Below are 18,997 nucleotides of genomic sequence, written 5' to 3' on the forward strand. Positions count from 1 at the left end.
AATGCTCCAGTCATTTGTGCATTAATGCATGTTGCATAATTAATGTTTTTCGTGAAGTCTTGGTTACCAAAAAACAGTGCAAGAAAAAAAAAAAAAGATACTTCTGTGCATTTTAAAACTTGAAAATATGCGAGGAGATGATACAGCCGACAGGAACTGCTGACAGGATTTTCATGCCAGAGCTGTTTTGATGTCTCCTGATTATTTCCATCCTTGATTAAGGGGCTGTTCTGTGAAGATTCAAGGCATTCAGGGGTGTGATGGGATTAAACGGGACACTGTAATGACCCTGTTGTCGGAATGGCTCATCATACAGACACAAAGCTGAGATCGGAGACTAGCGAAAACCAGGAACCACAACACGATGTCATTACTGTTCACGCTTATGAAAGAAAAGGAGATAAAGATTTAGCTTTTGTTTAAATTATGAGAAGAATTACTGTTTTTAGAAAAAAGATTTGTTCAAGTCAGAGTGAAGCATTCAAATTATATTTGCTTAAAGTTTCTTTCCTAAATTGCTGTCTTTTATTGAGATTGTTTTTCATTAAGTGACTAGAACTCTTCATGTTTCTACATTTGAACTAAAAGGGGATTTTGAAGAAAGGCGATATTAGCTCTTAGTCCTTTTAGCTTCAGATTTTGTAATATGTACCTGCAAAGAATAATTTAGATGTGTGTTTTTGAGAAATCCTCACTGTCTTGAATTTAGATGACTATTTGTTTCCAATGAGCAATGAATCTGTCTTTAAATTAAATGCTCAAGAGTTCGAAAAAAATGAATACAGTTTAAAACAAGAGAACATGAGTTCACGTGGTTAGAAAAATATGTATGTTTCCTTTAAACTCTGTTGTCTCTGTCCATGGTGCTGAAGTCTCCACTGGCTTCTCTTCTCACGTGACAGAGTAACTAACAGCTCAGTAAAATGCTGTTGTTGTTTTTTTAAAATTTGATAATAACTTTATCAATCAGATCGTGGTTTTGTTCTCACAGCCCTTCGTGCGTAATTGGAGACAGTTCCCAGCGTTTGGCCTCAGTGTTCATGTCACATCTGATTCAAAATGTCCAACTTCTCTTCCCTCTCTACATTTTCGAAGATCCACGTAGAGTGTCTGCTCTCACGACTGGGAGCATTTTCAGACTTTTGCCTGTCAGAGTGTTTTTGCTGTGGACCAGACGAGCGAGGAGGACAAAGGGCGAGTCGATGGGAGTGCAGCTGACGGCTGCGTTGTGATTAAAGACACCAAATTACGGCAATGAACAGCGTCGTAATTACATTCCTTAATCACATTCTGGAGGTCTAATTGCCTTAACGATGTGTTTCATTACGTGGCGCCAGGTAATACAGTCGACAGTTTTCACACACACTTGTTTTCGAATTAACATATTATCGCACACCGTCATGGAAAATTGTTTTAATAATCACAATAATGATCGGCAGTTTGTTTGAGTTTGTTTTGTGTCTGTGTGTGTCTGATTTGAATATATTTCTTTTCAGTTAGAGGTGGGCAGGCATCTTGTCTCCGCCTGAGGCGATGTTCGCCCAACACGCCTGGCCTCCGCTCCCAAGACCTGGTGTCACTTAAAGCTCAAGGAGGGAAAAGTTAGCGGGTTCTGATGGAGCAGAAAAAAATACTGAACAACTCTGTCTCAGTGGACCTGAGAGTCCGGGGCTGACAAACTCACAGCCACGCCACCCTCCAGAAACAATGACCTGAATTTATAGTGAGATAAAAACCTTAAAGACCGGATGGATATTTCACCAAATCCAGGATTAAAAAAAAAAAAAAAAGTCAAGTCAAAGGCAGGTTGCTCTGATACTTAAACTTCACACCAGATGAAGAATCAGAAAGTGTTTTTTTTCTGTTGTTCAAAATATTTTAATAAAGCTTTTCAACACTGAAATACATACAAATGGCCCTCTTTGCTCATATAATAACCGAAGTATCTACAGTTTAATCCACAGCTTGACCTGACAACGCGATTAATGTGATGACCTCGATCATCCTTGTGTGAGAAGAAAAAAGAAACGCAGCAAACGGAAAAAAAATAAAATAAATAAAAGGCTGCATGTAGAAATATCCAATATAAATATCCCAATTAATAAATTACAAAAAGACACATCGAAACACCTGATAACCCTTCTAAATGTTTCTGACATTTTATTATATCACAGTGCCCCTCCAAAATAAAATTAAAAAAAGAACGTGTAATAGGCGTGCGCAACTATTAACAAGTGTCCGGATTAGCACATAAATATCTGACTGATCTTATACTTGATTTTGACTTTGTTCACCTTCTTCGTGACATTCCACGTGCTCGATAGAAAAGTTCATGAGGACAGGCCTCGAGCCAGTCAGCCAGTCAGGTGTGAGGTGAAATGAGAAGGGAAAGAAGAGGGGGTGAGGAAGTAAAACGCAAAGAGAGAGAGAGAGAGAGAGAATAAATAAATGTGGAAGCAGCAGAGTTGAGGAGTGAGGTTTGGACCGACGCTCCAGGAAGGTGTCCATCTATTCAGAGTGGAAGATAAAAAATAAATAAATAAAAAAAAAAGAGCCGCAGGTTGTCAGGTCGAATCTCCAAAAACAAAGAGTCCACAACAGAGCAAAGTGGTCAACAAACTCACTCAGCCAACTCTTAACGGGCCTACTTGTACTTGTGTTTGGTCTTCACTGCCATTCATACCAGCACTTTAAGGATGATTTATATACACAATCAAGTATTGTTTGAACAAAAAAAAGAAGAGGAAAAAAAAAGCGCGTTTTGAATGCATTTAGTAAATATTATAAAAGTATTCATCGGCGTTACTTCTTTGTCTCTAGTCTACTGACTTCAACAACAGTAGTCTCACAGGTCTCCCCCCTCTCTCCCCCAAAGTGTTCTTCAAAGTGGTGTCTGCTGTCTCATGTGCTTCTTGGTGAATCTTTTTTTTTTTTTTTTTTTTTTTTAAAGTTGTTGTTGTTGTCAGCCGCAGTCAGTTAAGGCTTGTCAGTGCACTGTTTGCAGAGGCTGGAGGTGGCGTTGTTGAATAGGGCACATTTGTCGGGGCAGGAGGACGCAGCGAGTCCGGTGGGGAAGGGAGGATATCCAGGCGGCTGCTCGTACGCGCTCAAGCTCGGGGGAGCTGCGAGGGCAGTGGTGGCCGGTATCGAGGCGGCGGAGATGGCCTGGCCCTGGTTCAGATACGCCACCAGCCGCCTCATCTCCTCCAGAGCCTGCGCCTGCATGAGGATGTAGTTTTTCGCGAGCAGCAAAGTGGCAATTTTGGAGAGTTTCCGCACCGACGGGCTGTGCGCGTAAGGGATGACCGCTCGGAGCTCATCCAGCGCGTCGTTCAGGTCGTGCATCCTCCGTCTCTCTCTGGCGTTGATGTTTAGCCTCAGCGTTTTCTGCTCTCTGGTTTTCCCACCTCCTCCTCCTTTCCCCCCGGGCCCCGTCCGAAGCACCATGTCGCACCTGCCGTCGCTGTCATCGTCGGGACTCTGCTCTCCGCCGCTGCTCTCCGCCACCGAGGTCCGGTTGGCGCTCTCGCCGAAATTGACGCACAAAGATCCGGTCGGCAGACCCAGTGACCCCGCTCTACCTCCTGCCAGTCCTCCCGGCTGAATCGGGTCTGGGTCGTTCTGGTCAAAGCAGCTGATGGGTGACTGACGGTCTCTTGCTGGTAGTTCGATGCCGGCCGATGACCTGAACGCGTCCATTTTTTTAGTGGACACGGCGCTGAGAGTTTTGTGAAAAATGTCCGCTGCGCCGCCGTTCAAGTTCATCCTCCTGTCCATAGCCCGGTGGGTTCCGCGTTGTTGCAGGCAGCGGTCGCTTCTGGGAAACTCTTGGCGCGTCTCTATGAGTTGTCTTCCTGTGTTTGTCCCTTTTTTGCGAGTTGAGTTTTGTGTCGGTGGTGAAGTTGAAGGCTGGCCCGACTTGTCAGCTGAGGTGTGGAGACGACGAGGAGACTCGTGTAATAAGTGCTGCTGCTCTCTCTCTCTCTCTCTCTCTCTCTCTCTCTCTCTCTCTCTCTCTCTCTCTCTCTCTGATTCACCTTCACCGGATCTCCACGATGATCCTCGTTACGCACGAGACGCCCGAGTCTCTTTACATCATTATCTCGAGGCGGGTTATTAAAAAGGATTCGCCTATTGGGATAGAGACACCCCTCTCCCCCTCTGCCTCGGCACCCAATCAGGTTAACGATTTAATTAATGGCATTTAAACGATGACAAACAATACCGCGTGCGCTCTATCGCTCCCTTTGAGTGAGTGAGTTAGTGAAAGTGTGTGTGTGTGTGTGTGTCAAGTGTTTTAGGAGGAAGCCTTCTGATCCCTGATTTGCTCTTGTGACATTCACTTGTGTGTGTGCTTTTAGAGAAAAGTTGCAAACTAACTAAGGCAGCGTTCCTCTGTAGTTGATGTCTCACCCTGATATCTGGAGAGTGTGTTTAGTCTCATTCAGCACAGTTTAAATCTTTATCAGCAAGTGTTTAGCGTGTTTTCTCTCTTTTGTCACCATCCTGTCCAGCTGACCTACACCTGTATTCAGAGGATGACCGGGCTTATTGTTTTCAAACTTACCAGAGGACTCTGTCACAGCTGCATTGATGCTTTTCTTATTCTTAAAAAAAAAGGGGGGGAGGCACAAATAAATTAAAGCATGACATTCTTTAATTTTCAGCCTGAAGGATTCTAGTATTTAGTCACATATTCCCCCGAAATGAACCTGAACTTCTCTGTTTCACGACTGTGTGTATCTCAGTTTCCCATTGATTTGTTCCTGCACACTCACCAAAACTTCCTTGTGCTCACACTGCCATCTACTGGATTATCTAGTGGAGTGCAGCCATAAATAAGCCAAAAGTCACCAGGATCAACAACTAGACTTGATCCAGCTTTTTCTTTCATCCCTTTGGTGTGCCATCATTTCCAAAATCATGTAAAGAAAGTCTTAGTATTTATCAGCACCTTAAACTTTCCAATTATACTGAGTGAGTATGTACCAATTATAGAGGAAAAGTGCTTCTTAATCGTCTTAATAATCGTAATCTTTAATTTCAAGTTGTTAAAGGTGCACCATGTAATCAGAGGGAAGACATTTTAATCAGAAGAGAAAGAACTAATTAAATAAAAAAACTCTCTATGTTTTCACAACTGAATAAACTAACTGACCATGAAGGACAACACAGTTGCATACCGTTCACTTTGTTTATATGTGGCGGACCCTGCCACCTTTCTAACTTCAAACAGTGTTCTGGCGACCTTATCTTCCTCTGAGAACAGCTTGTTTATTCAGTTTTAAAAAATGAATCTTTCTGAGTTTGTGTTGTTACCTCGTTAATATTGTAAATATTAAAATTCTGAGTTTCTTCTCCAAGCCTGCATAGTGCCCCTTTAACAAACCTTAAACAAGTGTGGATTTGAATATTTCACACATCAACGCGATGCCTTAATGTTCTGTCTGACTGCATTTTTTCAGTACAATAAAGGTTGGAAGGCATAAAAAGATGCAATGTATATTAGGTACCTCTCCCATATATGTACTCACTCAAACTTTTTTTAAAAACATTGTTTTTTTTTTTTCTATTGTTATTTTCTTTTATTCATAATGCAATACAAGTGTAAAATGTACTCATATGACATGGCACAGTAAAAAGTAGGGAACTAGTCAAGACAATTACATAAAAAAGGAAAATAAAATGTCATAGCAACAGGGTCAAAGAGAGAACAACGGGATGGGGAAGAAAAAAAAACGTTAGTTATTAGTTAAATATCATGTGTTGTGATGTCATTTGTATTCTAATTCATACAATATAATACAAGATTATGTTTATGTATACATTCCACTCTTAAAAAAAACTAAAGTACTCTGTTCTGTTTTGTTTGTCTCTGTGATGTAGCATAAAGGGACTCAACTGGTGTAAATAAATGAACGTGGTAACTACACTTCTGTCATGAGAGACAAACTCCCTCAGGCGGATGTCAACTTATCATGTGGGGCGACCATCAAGAGACGACCACTTTTATGTTGAAGTTTCTTCAAAAACAGGAAGTCGACCAAACATGAGGGCCTCAGTAGTCTTGAAACAAGCAGCTGTGTGAAGATCAATTTTGCCGTCGCGAGGCGTGCTGCTCAGCCCGTGACAAGTTATAATATGATGTCTTCCAACCTGATGATTGATGCCATCACGTGTTACCTCGGACTGAACTTGAGACGTCAGATTAATAACGGAGAGCTTGCGTTACAAATTGCGGTTTTGCGAGCAGGGAGGGCCTAATGAAAGTCACCTGGAGTTGCAGATTAGGTCACGGGTCCGTTCAGACAATGTCACGTGTGAAATTTGCCTCTTCGCGTGTGAACTAAAATTTTCAATCCGCCAGAAGAAGATAATGTTACATGTGATCTGGACACTGTCACAAGTGATTATGAGTTCTCCTCTTTAAAAGAATCAGATGGATTTGGCACTTAAGAGTTTATAACGACCAGTGTCTGTGGGCAGTAGAGCTGTCTTTGGTGCTGATAGCTGCACAGTTCACACCTGAGCTACTTCTCATTCCAAACAAGTCTTACCTAAGCTCCGGTATCTTCACTGTAGCCCAGGGAACCCCACAGTGCACTTATGTGACCACCTCACAGTCCTCCTCAGCTCAGAAATGACACAGAAAGCTGTTTCAGTAATTATCTTCCTCTAGAAGGCATTTGTAGACACCAGCTTCAGCACATTAAGTACAAACATCTCCGTCTACTTCCAAGTTACCATGGCGAGTTACCATGGCATGTCTGCTTCTCATATTAAAGGAACCTTTAGTGGCGACTCCTGCCAATTTTCCCCTCCTCTGAGACCTACCTTGGCAGCTACATATTGTCTAGTTAGAATGGAGCTTTGTTAGAAAGTCTCCTCCAGTATGTCACCACTAAAGAAGACACAGTTTGAGGGAAAAGAAAGAAGAGTTTTTGTTCAGAATGTACGTGTACGTCCTTTGATAACATGAAGATACAGAGTCAGAGAGAAGAGAGAGATTTGAGATATTTCAGTGTAAAAAGCTCCAGTGCCATTTTGTAAAACTTTTAATTAACTCAATGTCTGTAGACGTCTTTGTTAGTTTCAACATGTGCTAGTCAGCCATTCTTCAACTTTTGATCAAACATTCATGACGTCAGAACAGGTCCGCAATCAGCGATTATTTTCATTATGAATTAATCTGACAATTATTTTCAAGATGGATCGATTAATTGTTTAGTCTTTAAATTGTCACAGTTGCGAAAAAAAAATGCTGATAACGTCATAACCCGAAGTGACGTCTTCATATTGTGTCTTTTTGTCCAACCAACAGTCCAAAATCCAATGACTCCTCATTTACTTAATCTTCCAAAGGCCTTCACAGATTTTTTTCTTTTCTGGTGTGAAAGAAATGTCATATGTTCCAACTGTGGAATGTCCAAAGTGTAAAGGTAGCACACACAAAAATCTATGGAAATCTATGGCGTTTGTGACAATGACTGAAACAGGTGAAATGGTAGATTTCACATGATTAACAGTTTAAAATGAGGTTACAGGTTCTGTAAAATTCATTCTGTGTTCATTTACTTTCATAAATGAGAAAGAAGAGCAGCAAATCGTTAAATTAATGAAGCTGGAAGTATGTTGTAACTTGGTCAATAGGAAGCATTGTTGAGATTTAGAGACAAGACCTTCATACAAAAAATTAATACAAACCACTAACCATTATGTACATTGTTGGCTACACATTGAATCTCACATTTTCTCAATTTTACACACTACTAATTAAAAGATGCCAAATAACTGTAACCAGTTGGCCTTTCTTCCTTTATTTAAAATCAAAGTAAGCAAATATCTCTGTCGTTATCATGCTGAAATGCTGTTATATCTCCTAATGCATTGTGGCTCAGTGTTAACATCAAAGAAGTTCTGGGCAGTTGCATCGCAAACACAAATTGGCCGATGCCTGCCGACCACCTTCAAGGTCAATGTTTTACCCCTTTTCCAGCAATATTTCAATTAGCGTATGTTCGCTCTCTCCGCTCAGGCTGCAGGAGAGGCCATCGGGGGCAGAATACTTGAGGAATTATGATCTAACGAGTGGCAGAGACAGTCGCTTTATCCTGAGACAGCAAGAGAACACCTTCATGGCCAATCAGGTCCGGCTAATGAGACAAGATGGGCCAGGACGGTGCCACAGCCATTACAGCCACAGTCTGTCAGCACTTTGGTAATGAAGAGACCATTGAAGGCAAAACTGTGTAAGAAAAGAGAACAAGCATCAATTTAGATTGGGACAAAAGAGGAGTTTAGACACAGGAGCATGACAGGAAGTGTTGGGACCATTAATGATACTTCCAGACTGACCACAGGGTTTATATGTGGGGTCAGCTCCATGTAGTGTAGTACCAGATGTTCTGATGCGGTGGGCTTTGTTTTACACCTTACACCCTTGAAAGTAGACACAACTTTAAAAGACTAATGATGTTTATATGTCAAAATATCTAAAGCAGTGCTCTTCAGTCCTGCCCTGCATGTTCGAGATGTTTCCTTGCTCTAACACACCCGGTTCAGATCAACAGGTCGTGATCAGGCTTCAGCAGAGCAGGGGGCTCAGAGGACCAGGAGTTAGAAACACCGTCCTTTACATTTTTCTCTTACCATTAAGTTTTACTAAGTCAGATGATGTATTTAGACTTTTTACACACTTCCTATGGGTCCTGGACATCCTTCAACGATTGTGAATTTGAGGGGAAGACGGAATCAAGGTCTGTAAAGTTTTTGAAAATGGATCTAAAGAGTAGAGCCTGAAAAATATATCAGCATCTATATTCAAGGTGCACTGAAAACTTACTGTAAAAGAAAAAAATAAGATGCTTGAGGGATTCATAATTATCATATCATGGACAATAGCATTGTCTATTTGCTCAACTTGAAAAGTCTTGAATGACTTTTGGAAGACTGCTACAACTATGTATTACTTAAACTTTAAAATACTAAACTGCCTCCATGACATCTCTTTTCCAAAACTGTTTGATATTCACATTTGAGGGATGATTGCAAAAACTGTGCGTGTCCTGTCTGATATATTGATATTGGAATATTTTGCTCCCTAACATTGTATTTCTTTGCCTCTATTATGACACACAGATATTTTGGGTAAGTTGGCTTCGTTCTCCCTTTGCATGAGTTCCCCCCTAATCACTCTAAGGTCCAATTATTAAGTGTTCTCACATTTGAGCGTCTCCCTCTCTTTTAATTGTTGTCTCATAAAGCCTAAGCTAATACTCATTATAAACATTCTCAGCACTCTCACAGTAATTAACCATGACATTAATCTCCAGCTATGCTCCGGATCCTTGAATTTAGGGGGAAAAGTCCTTGACTTTGTTATATCGGAAGGTGTGGGAGCCCTTTTTTAAATCCAGAGAATCTCTCCCGCATCCATTTTTTTCCTCCCATTTTCCACCACAAGAGGGCAGTCAGTGACTTGTGATGAGAGCCAGTTCCCACTGGAGGATCTGAGGGTGAAGCAGGAGCATGGTGAACATGCTTTATGGCAGCCTGGTGGATTTCATTCAACTTTGAAGATTTTGGTTATCAGCGGAAGCCAGACTCTCAGGCTGTACGGACCTGATATGAAATTTTCAATTCTGTCATGTGGCGCTCAACGCCAGTGTGCCACATCCATGACGTGGCGTGTAGGCTGCTCTGGTTTGTCCTGAGAGCAGGTACAAGCTGTGTGAGACTTGTTTAATTGTTGCTGATTGTGGATCGCTCCCTTCATTCAGTTGTGTCATTTTAAAGACTGGCACTCTTTTTGCTTTTACCATTTAGGGAGTCTGATCTCTGCTCATTTATTTTTTTTTTTTTTTAAACACAGCTGAACTCTCTTATTTTCTCCCACCACGCTTCATGCAGCGTTGATTGCTTTTACTGCTGGCTGATTGTTTGAAGGATTAAAGGAAATAAACATTAATGAGTTGGTGGAATGATTGGATGAACCCCCTCCATCCCTCCATCCATCCCTCCATCCATCCATCCATCACTCTTCCTGCCGTCCTCGGTCATGATATACATAGACTGGTGTCATTAATCAAAATCTGATTACTGTCTGCTGTCAGTGAGCAGAATATCCCCGCTGTCTTTCTCTCTGTGGTATAAATGCAATTCCTTTATTATTATTATTATTTTATGTCCCACCGTTCTTATCACTATTCCTGTTGCTGTATGTTAAATTCTCAGCTCGGAGAGAAACATGAGCCTCCGTCATGTTTTATTGTAGGAGTGCTGCGCCGCTGAACGCCACTAGGCGACACACCGAGATAAGAGGATGTCGTCTCATCCGGCGCGAATGTCTCCAGACCACTTCCAGCTCCTCTGTGTTCATCGGCTCGGTCAAAATGTTTAGCTGGGAAAACGTTTTGATATCAGTTTAATCCAACATTTGGTGTGTGTGTGTGTGTGTGTGTGTGTGTGTGTGTGTGTGTGTGTGTGTGTGTGTGTGTGTGTGTGTGCAGGTCCTGAGCCTTCCTCCTCCTCCTCCTCCTCCTCCCCATGTACACCCCATGCTCGCACTTATGGAAAATTGATATGCAGATGAAATAAATCATAGTTTAATATCCTTGTCATGCAAGGCCCCCCTTTTTTGGGTTACTGCGAGAATGTGCCTGCGAAAATGTCTTTTCAAATGTGTGTGTATGTGTGTGTGAGTGTGTGAGAAAACGTCGCGAGAACAAGATGTCCACTTGTTTCTACTGCAGATCTGCTCAGATTTTTTCCCCCAGATATGCGACGATAGAATAGTTTTAATTCGAGGTTTTGTTCTTTTATTTTAACGTGTGTCATTAGGAGGTCATTGTGGTGAAATCTAAAAGAGCCCCAACCACAGTGGAGAGCACAGAATTATCCCTGCTGCATGTCGGAAAATAACAAATTAAGACCAACTCAGATATCTCTGATGTGCTCTAATGTCCTCGCCTGTGTGTGTGTGTGTGTGTGTGTGTGTGTGCGTGTGCGTGTGTACGCAGTTTCTGTGTCGCCGGGCTGCATTCCTGCACTACAGTTAAAAGACAGTTGAGCCATTTCCGCTTCTTCACCGGCAGGCGAGTGAAACAAAAGGCTGATCGGTGGTGCGCACATTTCAGCACCACAGAGGGAGGACAGCGCTCCCGGGCAGCGTGTGTGCGTGTGTGTGCGTGTGTGTATGGACAGCTCCCTATGACACACACACACACACACACACTTACATCAGCCATCACAAGTATGTTCACATTAAAAAAAAACAAACAAAACAAAAAAAACAGGAGCTTAAACTGGTTGTGTGCATTGACTTTATTTCTGAGCGACAGGAGGGAAGAAGCAGAACATGAAGACAGCGGTACAGACTGAAACACAAGCAAATCCATTTTTTCTTTTTTCTTTTTTTTTCAAAGGTGTGATGTGATGAAGAAAAGGAGGATCATCTCTTGGCATTCACCGCGTGCCTTAATTGTAAGACATTAAATCAAGGTCCGCTGTGAACACGGAGAGACACAACCCGCTCGTCTGGACGCGCGCGTGTGTGTGTGTGTGTGTGTGTGTGTGGTTGTCTGTGCGTGTGTGAGTGTCCAGCAGTACTGAAGACTTTCCGTCAAAACCTCTCATTACAAACACAATCAAACTATCTCGCAGCCTGTGAGGCCTGTGCTGTGTGACTTAAAAAAGAAAACTGTATCAGGATGTCGAGTTTTGGCCAAAAATAGACATGACAGAAGAAAATCCATTACGCACGGGTCCAAACAGATCAAATCCTCTCCCGGTTGTCGTGCAGGCCTACCTTATGTCAAAAACAAAAAAAACATTCAAACTTGAGGAAAAAAGGACTAAGTTAGGTTACACGACTTTAAACGCAAAACAGCCAGCAGGTCGTTTTGCGGGTAAAACGATGATACGTCCCAGGAAAAAGGACTCCGTGTGATGTCTTTCTTTTTTCTGCCTGTTGTCCAAAACTGCAGAAAGCTTAAAAGTCCTCCGTTATCCCACAGTGCACCTACGACAACAACACAAAAAAGAAAACACAAAATGCGTCATGAACTTCATGTGACAGTATCACATATTCCACATTGACCTGGTTAGAAAAAATCAGTGGCGTCCATAAAACAGAAAAAAAAAAGAAAAAAAAAGTCACCGTCCACGTCCCAAATATTGATTTTCCCACTCGCATAACGCACACACACGCACATACACACGCGCCTGCAGCCTCTACTTGCGGGTCACACGTTAAAACTGCCGCAAATCGCAAAACGGGGGCAGCCGAAGCGCCGCAGTAAACTGCGGGCGTCCTGGACGCAGCCGTGCTCTGTGCGGGACACCGAGCTCCGCACCGACACCGACTAAATGGGACTGATCTCTCTCCGTCCGGTCTTTTCCTCTGACTTTGGGATTAATGGTGCTCCAGCCAAACAAATGAGGCATCTGCCTTCAGCACAAGAGGATTGGGATGAGGGGGGGGGGGGGGGTTGACGTCACCGGGCAAACAGATGTTCCTCTATATTACCCAGCGTCCTCCTCATGACTACCCCGTGTCCTTGAAAACTAGGAGGGAAATTGACGACTTCCCATTCGGAGTATTAGCGTTTATCGGCGAAATGTGTTAATAGCTCTGCAGTTGGTCGGTTGAACTGCAAGTGTGTGTGTGTGTGTGTGTGTGCGTGCATGCGGGCCGGTTGAGGAAATGCCAACAATGGCCCCGCAAATTGTGAAGCCCTAAATCTGGCATTGGCTGTGAACGGTTATGCAACATTGCACTATTCAAAAAAAAAAAAAAAAGGGAACACACGTGTGCACACACACACACATCCACAGACTCACACTCATGCACGGACATGCGCACATGCACTCTTTCCCCTTACACACACACACACACACACAGGGATGAGGGAGGGATGCTCGTGTCATCCTGAGCCTGCTGTTTGATGGGAGAGCAGGTCGCTTTAACAGTTTCGCTCGATGTCTCTGAGATGACATTTTAAATACCGTTTGTATATGTGTGTGTATGTGTGTGTGTGTCATGATGATCGTGGTGAAAGAAAAGTGCATATTTACGGATAAATGACTCTCAGCTGACGTCGTTATCGTGCGGAGGCTGAGGGCAGATCCGTGTAATCCAGTGTAATCTGCAGCCGCGCCGGACTACAGGTCCGCTTCTGAAAACCCTGATGAAATTCAAATGGAGTCCGCGCTGTGTGATCACAATTAGAAATACCTGCTCCCCCCCTTCCCCCTCCCCCACCCCACCACCCCCTCCCCCCCAAAAAAATCTGAGGCTGACGAGCGTTGCACAGCGCAGGACTCGTCTCTCCACCTGACAGCCTCAGCGTTAAAGAGCCAAATGCAGTGCGTTGAACAGGCGGTGTGGTGAGCCCGGAGAGGCGCAGGCTCGCAGATATGGTAATCGCAGTGCATTACCCACTCGCTGGAATACAGAGGAGAGGGATGCAGAAACAAAGGGAAACGCCATTTTAGACGGAAACGTCCCCATCCCCTGACCCATCGGGCGGGTTGGAGCGTCGGTTTCCGAGCTTCAGCCCCCCCATCACTGTAAAACCTGGGCTCCTGTGTGTTGTGTGGCCACCGACACCAACACGACCCCTATTGTCCTCAAGCGCCGCGCAAGCGAACAAAACGACGTGCCTCCCGAAACCCACCGTCCCCCCTTTTTTTTCATCCTCCTTATCGATTATGCAACCGTCGACGTAAAGCGATCTCTCCGCGGTGTTTCCACGTTTTCACATCGCCCCCCTTTTCTTCTTCTTCTTTTCTTTTTTTTTTGTTGGCTCCCCCCTTCTTAAAGTGCTTTACTCCCTAAAGCCCGCAATAACAATGGCAAGTGCAGCGTGCATTGGTGGAGGAGGGGGGGGGAGAGAGGGAGAGAGAGAGGGAGAGTACAGGAGCAGCATCTCTCTGCAGATCAGATGATCGGACTTCACCTCCGAAATCAAACTCAAAAGACTGTATTCTAAGTGTTGAAGCGTAAATACACATTCGGCTGGTCGATAACAGCTCGAGCAGAAGAAAGAAAGAAAGAGAGAAAAAAAGCCAAAGCAGTAGATACTCACCATGAGCAGCTCCACGCCATATGGTGGATCCTCCAGCGCACTGAGCTCTGCTAATATTTATCCGTGCTTCTCGCTGTTCTTTTCTTTTCTCCCGCTCTCTCTCTTTTCCTCTCTCTCTCTCTCTACCTCTTTCCCTCTCACTTCATTTTTAGCATTCTGACTTCACTGCGGGGTTTATACTTTCGGAGGCAGTCGGCTTGTATTCCCGGTTCCTGTCGGTTGTTAGCGGGCGGACGAAGCGAGAGAGAGAGAGAGAGAGAGAGAGGGGGAAAAAAAAGAGGAGTCCGTTTGGCGAGAGGCTCACACTACCAATGAGAGCGATGCTGTAGCCTCTGCAAAGCATGGCTGCGCTTTCTCGCCTCTCTCTTCTTCTTCTTTTTTTTTTTTTTCAAAAGAGGGCAGGTCGTTCTGTGCATTACAATAAAATCCCCCCCCCCCCTCTCTCTCTCTCTCTCCCCTCACATGCACACGCTTTTATACATACAAACGCGCGCTCACTCACACGCACACATATATCCGACGCGCGCTCTCGGAAATCCTACACACCTGCTGTTTAAGTCAGGATTCCAGTTTGATTCCGTTATTTTGGTGCGTTTTTTTTTTCTCCTTCTGTTGATGTTAACATGATTTCCTCTCAGCTGCAGGCCTAGTTGTAGTGTTTTTTTTGTTTTGTTTTGTTTTGTTCTGTTTTTTTTTTTTATATCTTCAAACGTGCAGCAGATAACTGTTTGTATAATCTGCTCAGGAGGAGTGTGTGCAGAGGGATCGTCGCCTTGCCGGCCAATTAATCAGGTTTAATGCCGTTTGTCTTTAGAGGGTCCATCAGTGCGTTACACTCTCACGCATCAGGCCGCTGGATTGCAACTCAATTCCTATAGGCTGCGTTTGTGTGATTGTGATTCAAGCCCAGTCAGACAAAACTGAGGAGGAGGAGGAGGAGGAAGAAGAAGAGGGGGTTTAACCCATAGAATGAGAGGCCCTGCAATGCAAATAATCTTTTTCTCTTTTTTTTTCTCTCACATCTCCTCCTCACAAGCAGAGGGACTGTGTGGTTCAGATTGTGCATGCTGGCTGTAATTGATTGAAGCGAGTGGCGGTCCTGCACTGCTCGTTTGTATCCCCCTTCACTTCCTGCCGTGAGTGACTCCCAGGCAAAGATCCAATCGAAAAAAAAAAAAAAAAAAACCAAGGGCCCCCATGCATGATGTCATTTGAGTAACCTCGCTCACCCTGCAGCCCAGGCGGAACACACAGGCCCAGCTCATGCCTACTTACCTCCAACCTCTTCCTCTACATCTGACTCCGGCGTTTAGAAATAGCCCCCGTAGGTGTTGTTCACGGCCCGTGCTTTCTCCGACTTCTCTCCTCCTGTCATCTCATCCTCTGCACTCTCACAGCTTCACCCCTCATTGTTTCACTCTGTTACAGTGTTTGGCCCCTTTCGACGGCTGCGTGAAGCCAGTCGGTGCCATGATGCAACGCCGGCGTGTGATGCAACGCGGGCGAACATACTCCGCTAACAGCCTTAACGTTTTGTCAACATTGTTTTTATTCTCTATTTAAAGTGTAAGAGGGGGATAGGCTCTGTGGGGACTTGCGTCAGGCTACACTGAGAGGGAAGTTTGAAAGCTGCTTTCTCTCCGGCAGAGAAGGGTGTGTGTGTGTGTGTGTGTGTGTGTGTGGCGGGGGGGGGCTACAAAGCTATTGTTCCCCGCTGAAACAATGGGAGCTGCGGGGCGACATGCAGCGGTGCGCACATGAATGGCAGGGCTCCGGGATGTGTGTGGGTCAGTGGCCCGGGGTCTCCGTCCCAAAGCCCCTTTCCCAGCGCCTCACAATGAACCTGCGCAAGGTCGGGGCTCCTAGGGGTCACAGGCCAGCCCCTTTTGTCCCGCACTTCAAAACACATAAACATTTATAAATCAAGGGGCAGCCACTGGGGCCCCTGGTTGGGACAAAAAAAAGAAGAAGGGGGGGGGTTTGGAGGTGGTAAAGGGGGGAGTAGAAGAAGTGAGGAAGAGAGAGGGGGAAAAAAGAAGTAGCTAGTGGCTGCAGATGCAAATTCCATCATTCGGACAGAGGTGGAAGTTTGTAAAAGTTTTCAGCCGGATAGTGGAAGACGCGCTCAGCAGCTGACAGCCGGCAGGATGGAAACGCGCACACACACACGGCCAAGAAAAAAAAAGACTTTGGATTTGGGACTTTTCTTCTTATTGAACTGTACCCTACGTCCATCTGTTTCACTCTCCTGCTGGATATGCGTTCAACACCTCCGGAATGGAATTTTTTTTCTGTCGCACAGTGACACGTTGTTCTCCACACCTGAGGACTCAAAAGGATAAAAAAAAAAGGGGGGGTCGAGGTGTGTGTGTGTGTGAGAGAGAGAGAGAGTGAGAGTGTGTGTGTGTGTGTGTGTGTGTGACAGTATATAACTGGCTGCACTGCGCTGGAGCGATCTGACGAAATTGCCTAAAATAATGTAGTCAGTGGCATCGCGTTATCATGGAGAACAGCGTGAGTTTACATGAAAACACGCGGAGGGCTGCGGGATCGAAACGCCCTTCACGCGCGCACAGCTCTGCCTCACACGGACTCCACGTGAAGTAGTGAGAGAAGTACAGCTGAGGCGACACACCGAAATGCCTGTTTGGTCTCTGCCGAAGACAGTGTGTTCATCACTTTGGGAATCACGAATTCTCAAAGTAAGGGGCCTCTGACAAAAAAAAAAAAAAAAAAAACGCGTCTGAGAATTAACTTTTTAACTCAACATCAAAATTACAATTAAGCACCGGGCAAATAATTTCATTTGGAAAAACAGGCGTGTGAGCGTTAAAGCTGCCCCTAATGAACATCGGTGTTGGTCTTTTTTTTTCTTTCTTTTTTTTTTTTTTTTTCGAGCAGCAGTGGAACGAATTGGAGACCAAATCGAAACGAAAATGTATCTGTAAGGGGGGGAGAAAAAAAACGCGTCCAGGGCTGCTGCTGGGAGGCTCTGGGCTCTGTCTCCCTCTCTGCAGCAGTAAACCTTGTGTAGTTGCATCAGTTTTTAGCAGGGAGATGCTTTAATAACCGCAGTCTTTTCCATCAGCTCCCCTGATTTTTTGCATCATGCATCAGGCCTCCCCCCCCAGCCTCCACACAGCCTAAAAGACATTGCTCTTGGTGCTATAATGTTCTCCATAAAATGTACATCAGAGCTGGTTTGTTGTTGCTGATCCATTTATTTTCCATTTTTTGTACTCACCTGTAAAGGATAGAAAATGCAACTGTAACACAGTTATATAAAGTCGTCCTGTAATTAGAGTGTTTTAGATTAGATTAGATTTTTTTCCTACAGTTTTTGTGTAATCAAAAATGGCTTTTAAGGTGGAAAGGGAAATTGGATTGAACTGAAGTTTGATTTGGAGAATGTTTTGCCTTCATATGTAAAAAAATATGTTGCTGATAGCTGTCAGGCAGCAGCTAAAACATGTAGAATAATTATTCCAACAAATTCTGATGGTTTTTGAATTTCTCTGAACTCGCAGTCACTTTGGCGTCACTGCAATCCTGAATGCTCTCGTTAAGGAAGTTATAAAAAGGTCATCAAATCAAGAAGTGCTTATTCTGATGTTGCATAAGCAACACAGGCAGGTAAACATACCTGCAGCACCACACAAGGAGGAGGGGGCATGTGTATTTACACAGTTTGAGTAGAAATATCTGGAATATTTTGTGAGCGGAATATTTGCTGAACATGTTCCTTAAATGTTATGTCCAAATACAATTTCCTGACAACGTTTTGCATGCAGTGGCTCCTGCCTACTGAACATTTTTATTGACATATATCCCTAAAAAGAATTAAATTCATTAAAACAATTCAATGCACTCATTCTGTTTGTATTGTTTTTTTGTCACTGGGACAAAATTCCTTTTGGACACACAGATCAATTAAAGACATCAGCTTGTAAAAAAAGAAAATAAATTATAAAAAATTAAAGCCTGAGCTCAACGTTACAATTTTCCTATATAGCAAAGCATAGTTGTCATGGGAACTGTGTGGATACTACAATATCAATAACGTGTTGTATATGAAACCAGAGGGTCACGTTTTTGCCTCTATCACCACAAATTTGAACCATATTTTCTGACATCTCAGCACAATCCTGCCTCTCTTTGAACAAAAAAGACTTGGTGTGTTATAAATGTGTGTTACAGGGTTTATATGTGCCGCCAGTCCTGACCTGCATTGAATAGACTCCAGAATTAGAGAACAACCCAGTAGATCCTGCTTTGTTTCAGGACATGACCTCATTGCAATGTTTTTTTTTTTCTCTCTTTGGGTCTTTGCTTTTTTTTCCTTCTTTTTTTTTTTTTTTACAAACAAATCCTGATGGTAAAGTGTGCCTGCTTAGCCCGAGCAGGGACGGTACGTTCCCCGAGCTAACATCAAACACCAAACAGCAGTTGTTATTTCATGGTTGCGTGCAAGCAGAACCAGGTCATCTGCACTGGGTTACAGGCCTGCTGGCTGTGTTTGCACTGTCCTCCAAACTGTGCGTCTTTTCCTCTTACAGACACAGATCTCTCCACCTCCTACAAAAACCCTTGTTTTCTAGCTTTGCCTTAATTATTCAGATAGATCTGCACAATTAATGCGGCAGTACCTGTAATTTCAGAGATGGATATATTAGAGAGGAGGCGTATAAGAGGAAATGTAGCCTTTTGAGTGCATGACTTTCACTTAATTTGGGTTTATTTAAACAACATCATGATACATTTCCTTGTGGAATGCTATTTTTGATCACTTGAAGCCTTCCTGCTAGAATACAGTAGCAGCCATTTATTTGACAGTAGAAACCTTAAATTGAATCGCAGTGTGTCAACACGAAGGCATGTAATCTGGTTATCTGAGTCCTGTCTGTAATTAC

The 18,997-nt window shown here is 43.7% G+C and overlaps 2 protein-coding genes across 31 annotated transcripts in view; one reads left to right on the forward strand and one right to left on the reverse strand.

The window, feature by feature from the left end:
- The window catches only part of LOC119009022, a 114,570-nt gene that overhangs the window by 50,157 nt on the left and 45,416 nt on the right, over window positions 1–18,997 (forward strand). For 5 of the 30 annotated variants that reach the window (XR_005071611.1, XR_005071610.1, XR_005071612.1 and 2 more), the window contains 2 exons: window positions 1,096–1,337; window positions 1,497–1,903. The exons of 2 other annotated variants lie outside the window; for them this stretch is intronic. Coding sequence is in view for 13 of the 28 variants with exons in the window: in XM_037079875.1 (XP_036935770.1) it covers window positions 1,497–1,606 (110 nt within the window). In the remaining 15 variants the exon portion in view is untranslated. 23 more of the 30 variants (XM_037079894.1, XM_037079893.1, XM_037079905.1 and 20 more) reach the window with 13 other exon arrangements.
- Window positions 2,016–4,012, reverse strand: bhlhe22 (basic helix-loop-helix family, member e22). Its single transcript, XM_037079874.1, has one exon. The coding sequence runs from the start codon at window positions 3,775–3,777 to the stop codon at window positions 2,977–2,979; it is 801 nt and encodes a 266-aa protein (XP_036935769.1). The 5' UTR covers window positions 3,778–4,012; the 3' UTR covers window positions 2,016–2,976.

Source organism: Acanthopagrus latus, chromosome 19, assembly GCF_904848185.1.
Source record: "Acanthopagrus latus isolate v.2019 chromosome 19, fAcaLat1.1, whole genome shotgun sequence".
In the NCBI taxonomy this organism is placed as follows: Eukaryota; Metazoa; Chordata; class Actinopteri; order Spariformes; family Sparidae; genus Acanthopagrus; species Acanthopagrus latus.

Bases quoted from the DNA above. Each gene is read 5' to 3' on its own strand.
- bhlhe22 (XM_037079874.1), bottom strand. From the start codon at position 3,777: ATGGACAGGAGGATGAACTTGAACGGCGGCGCAGCGGACATTTTTCAC.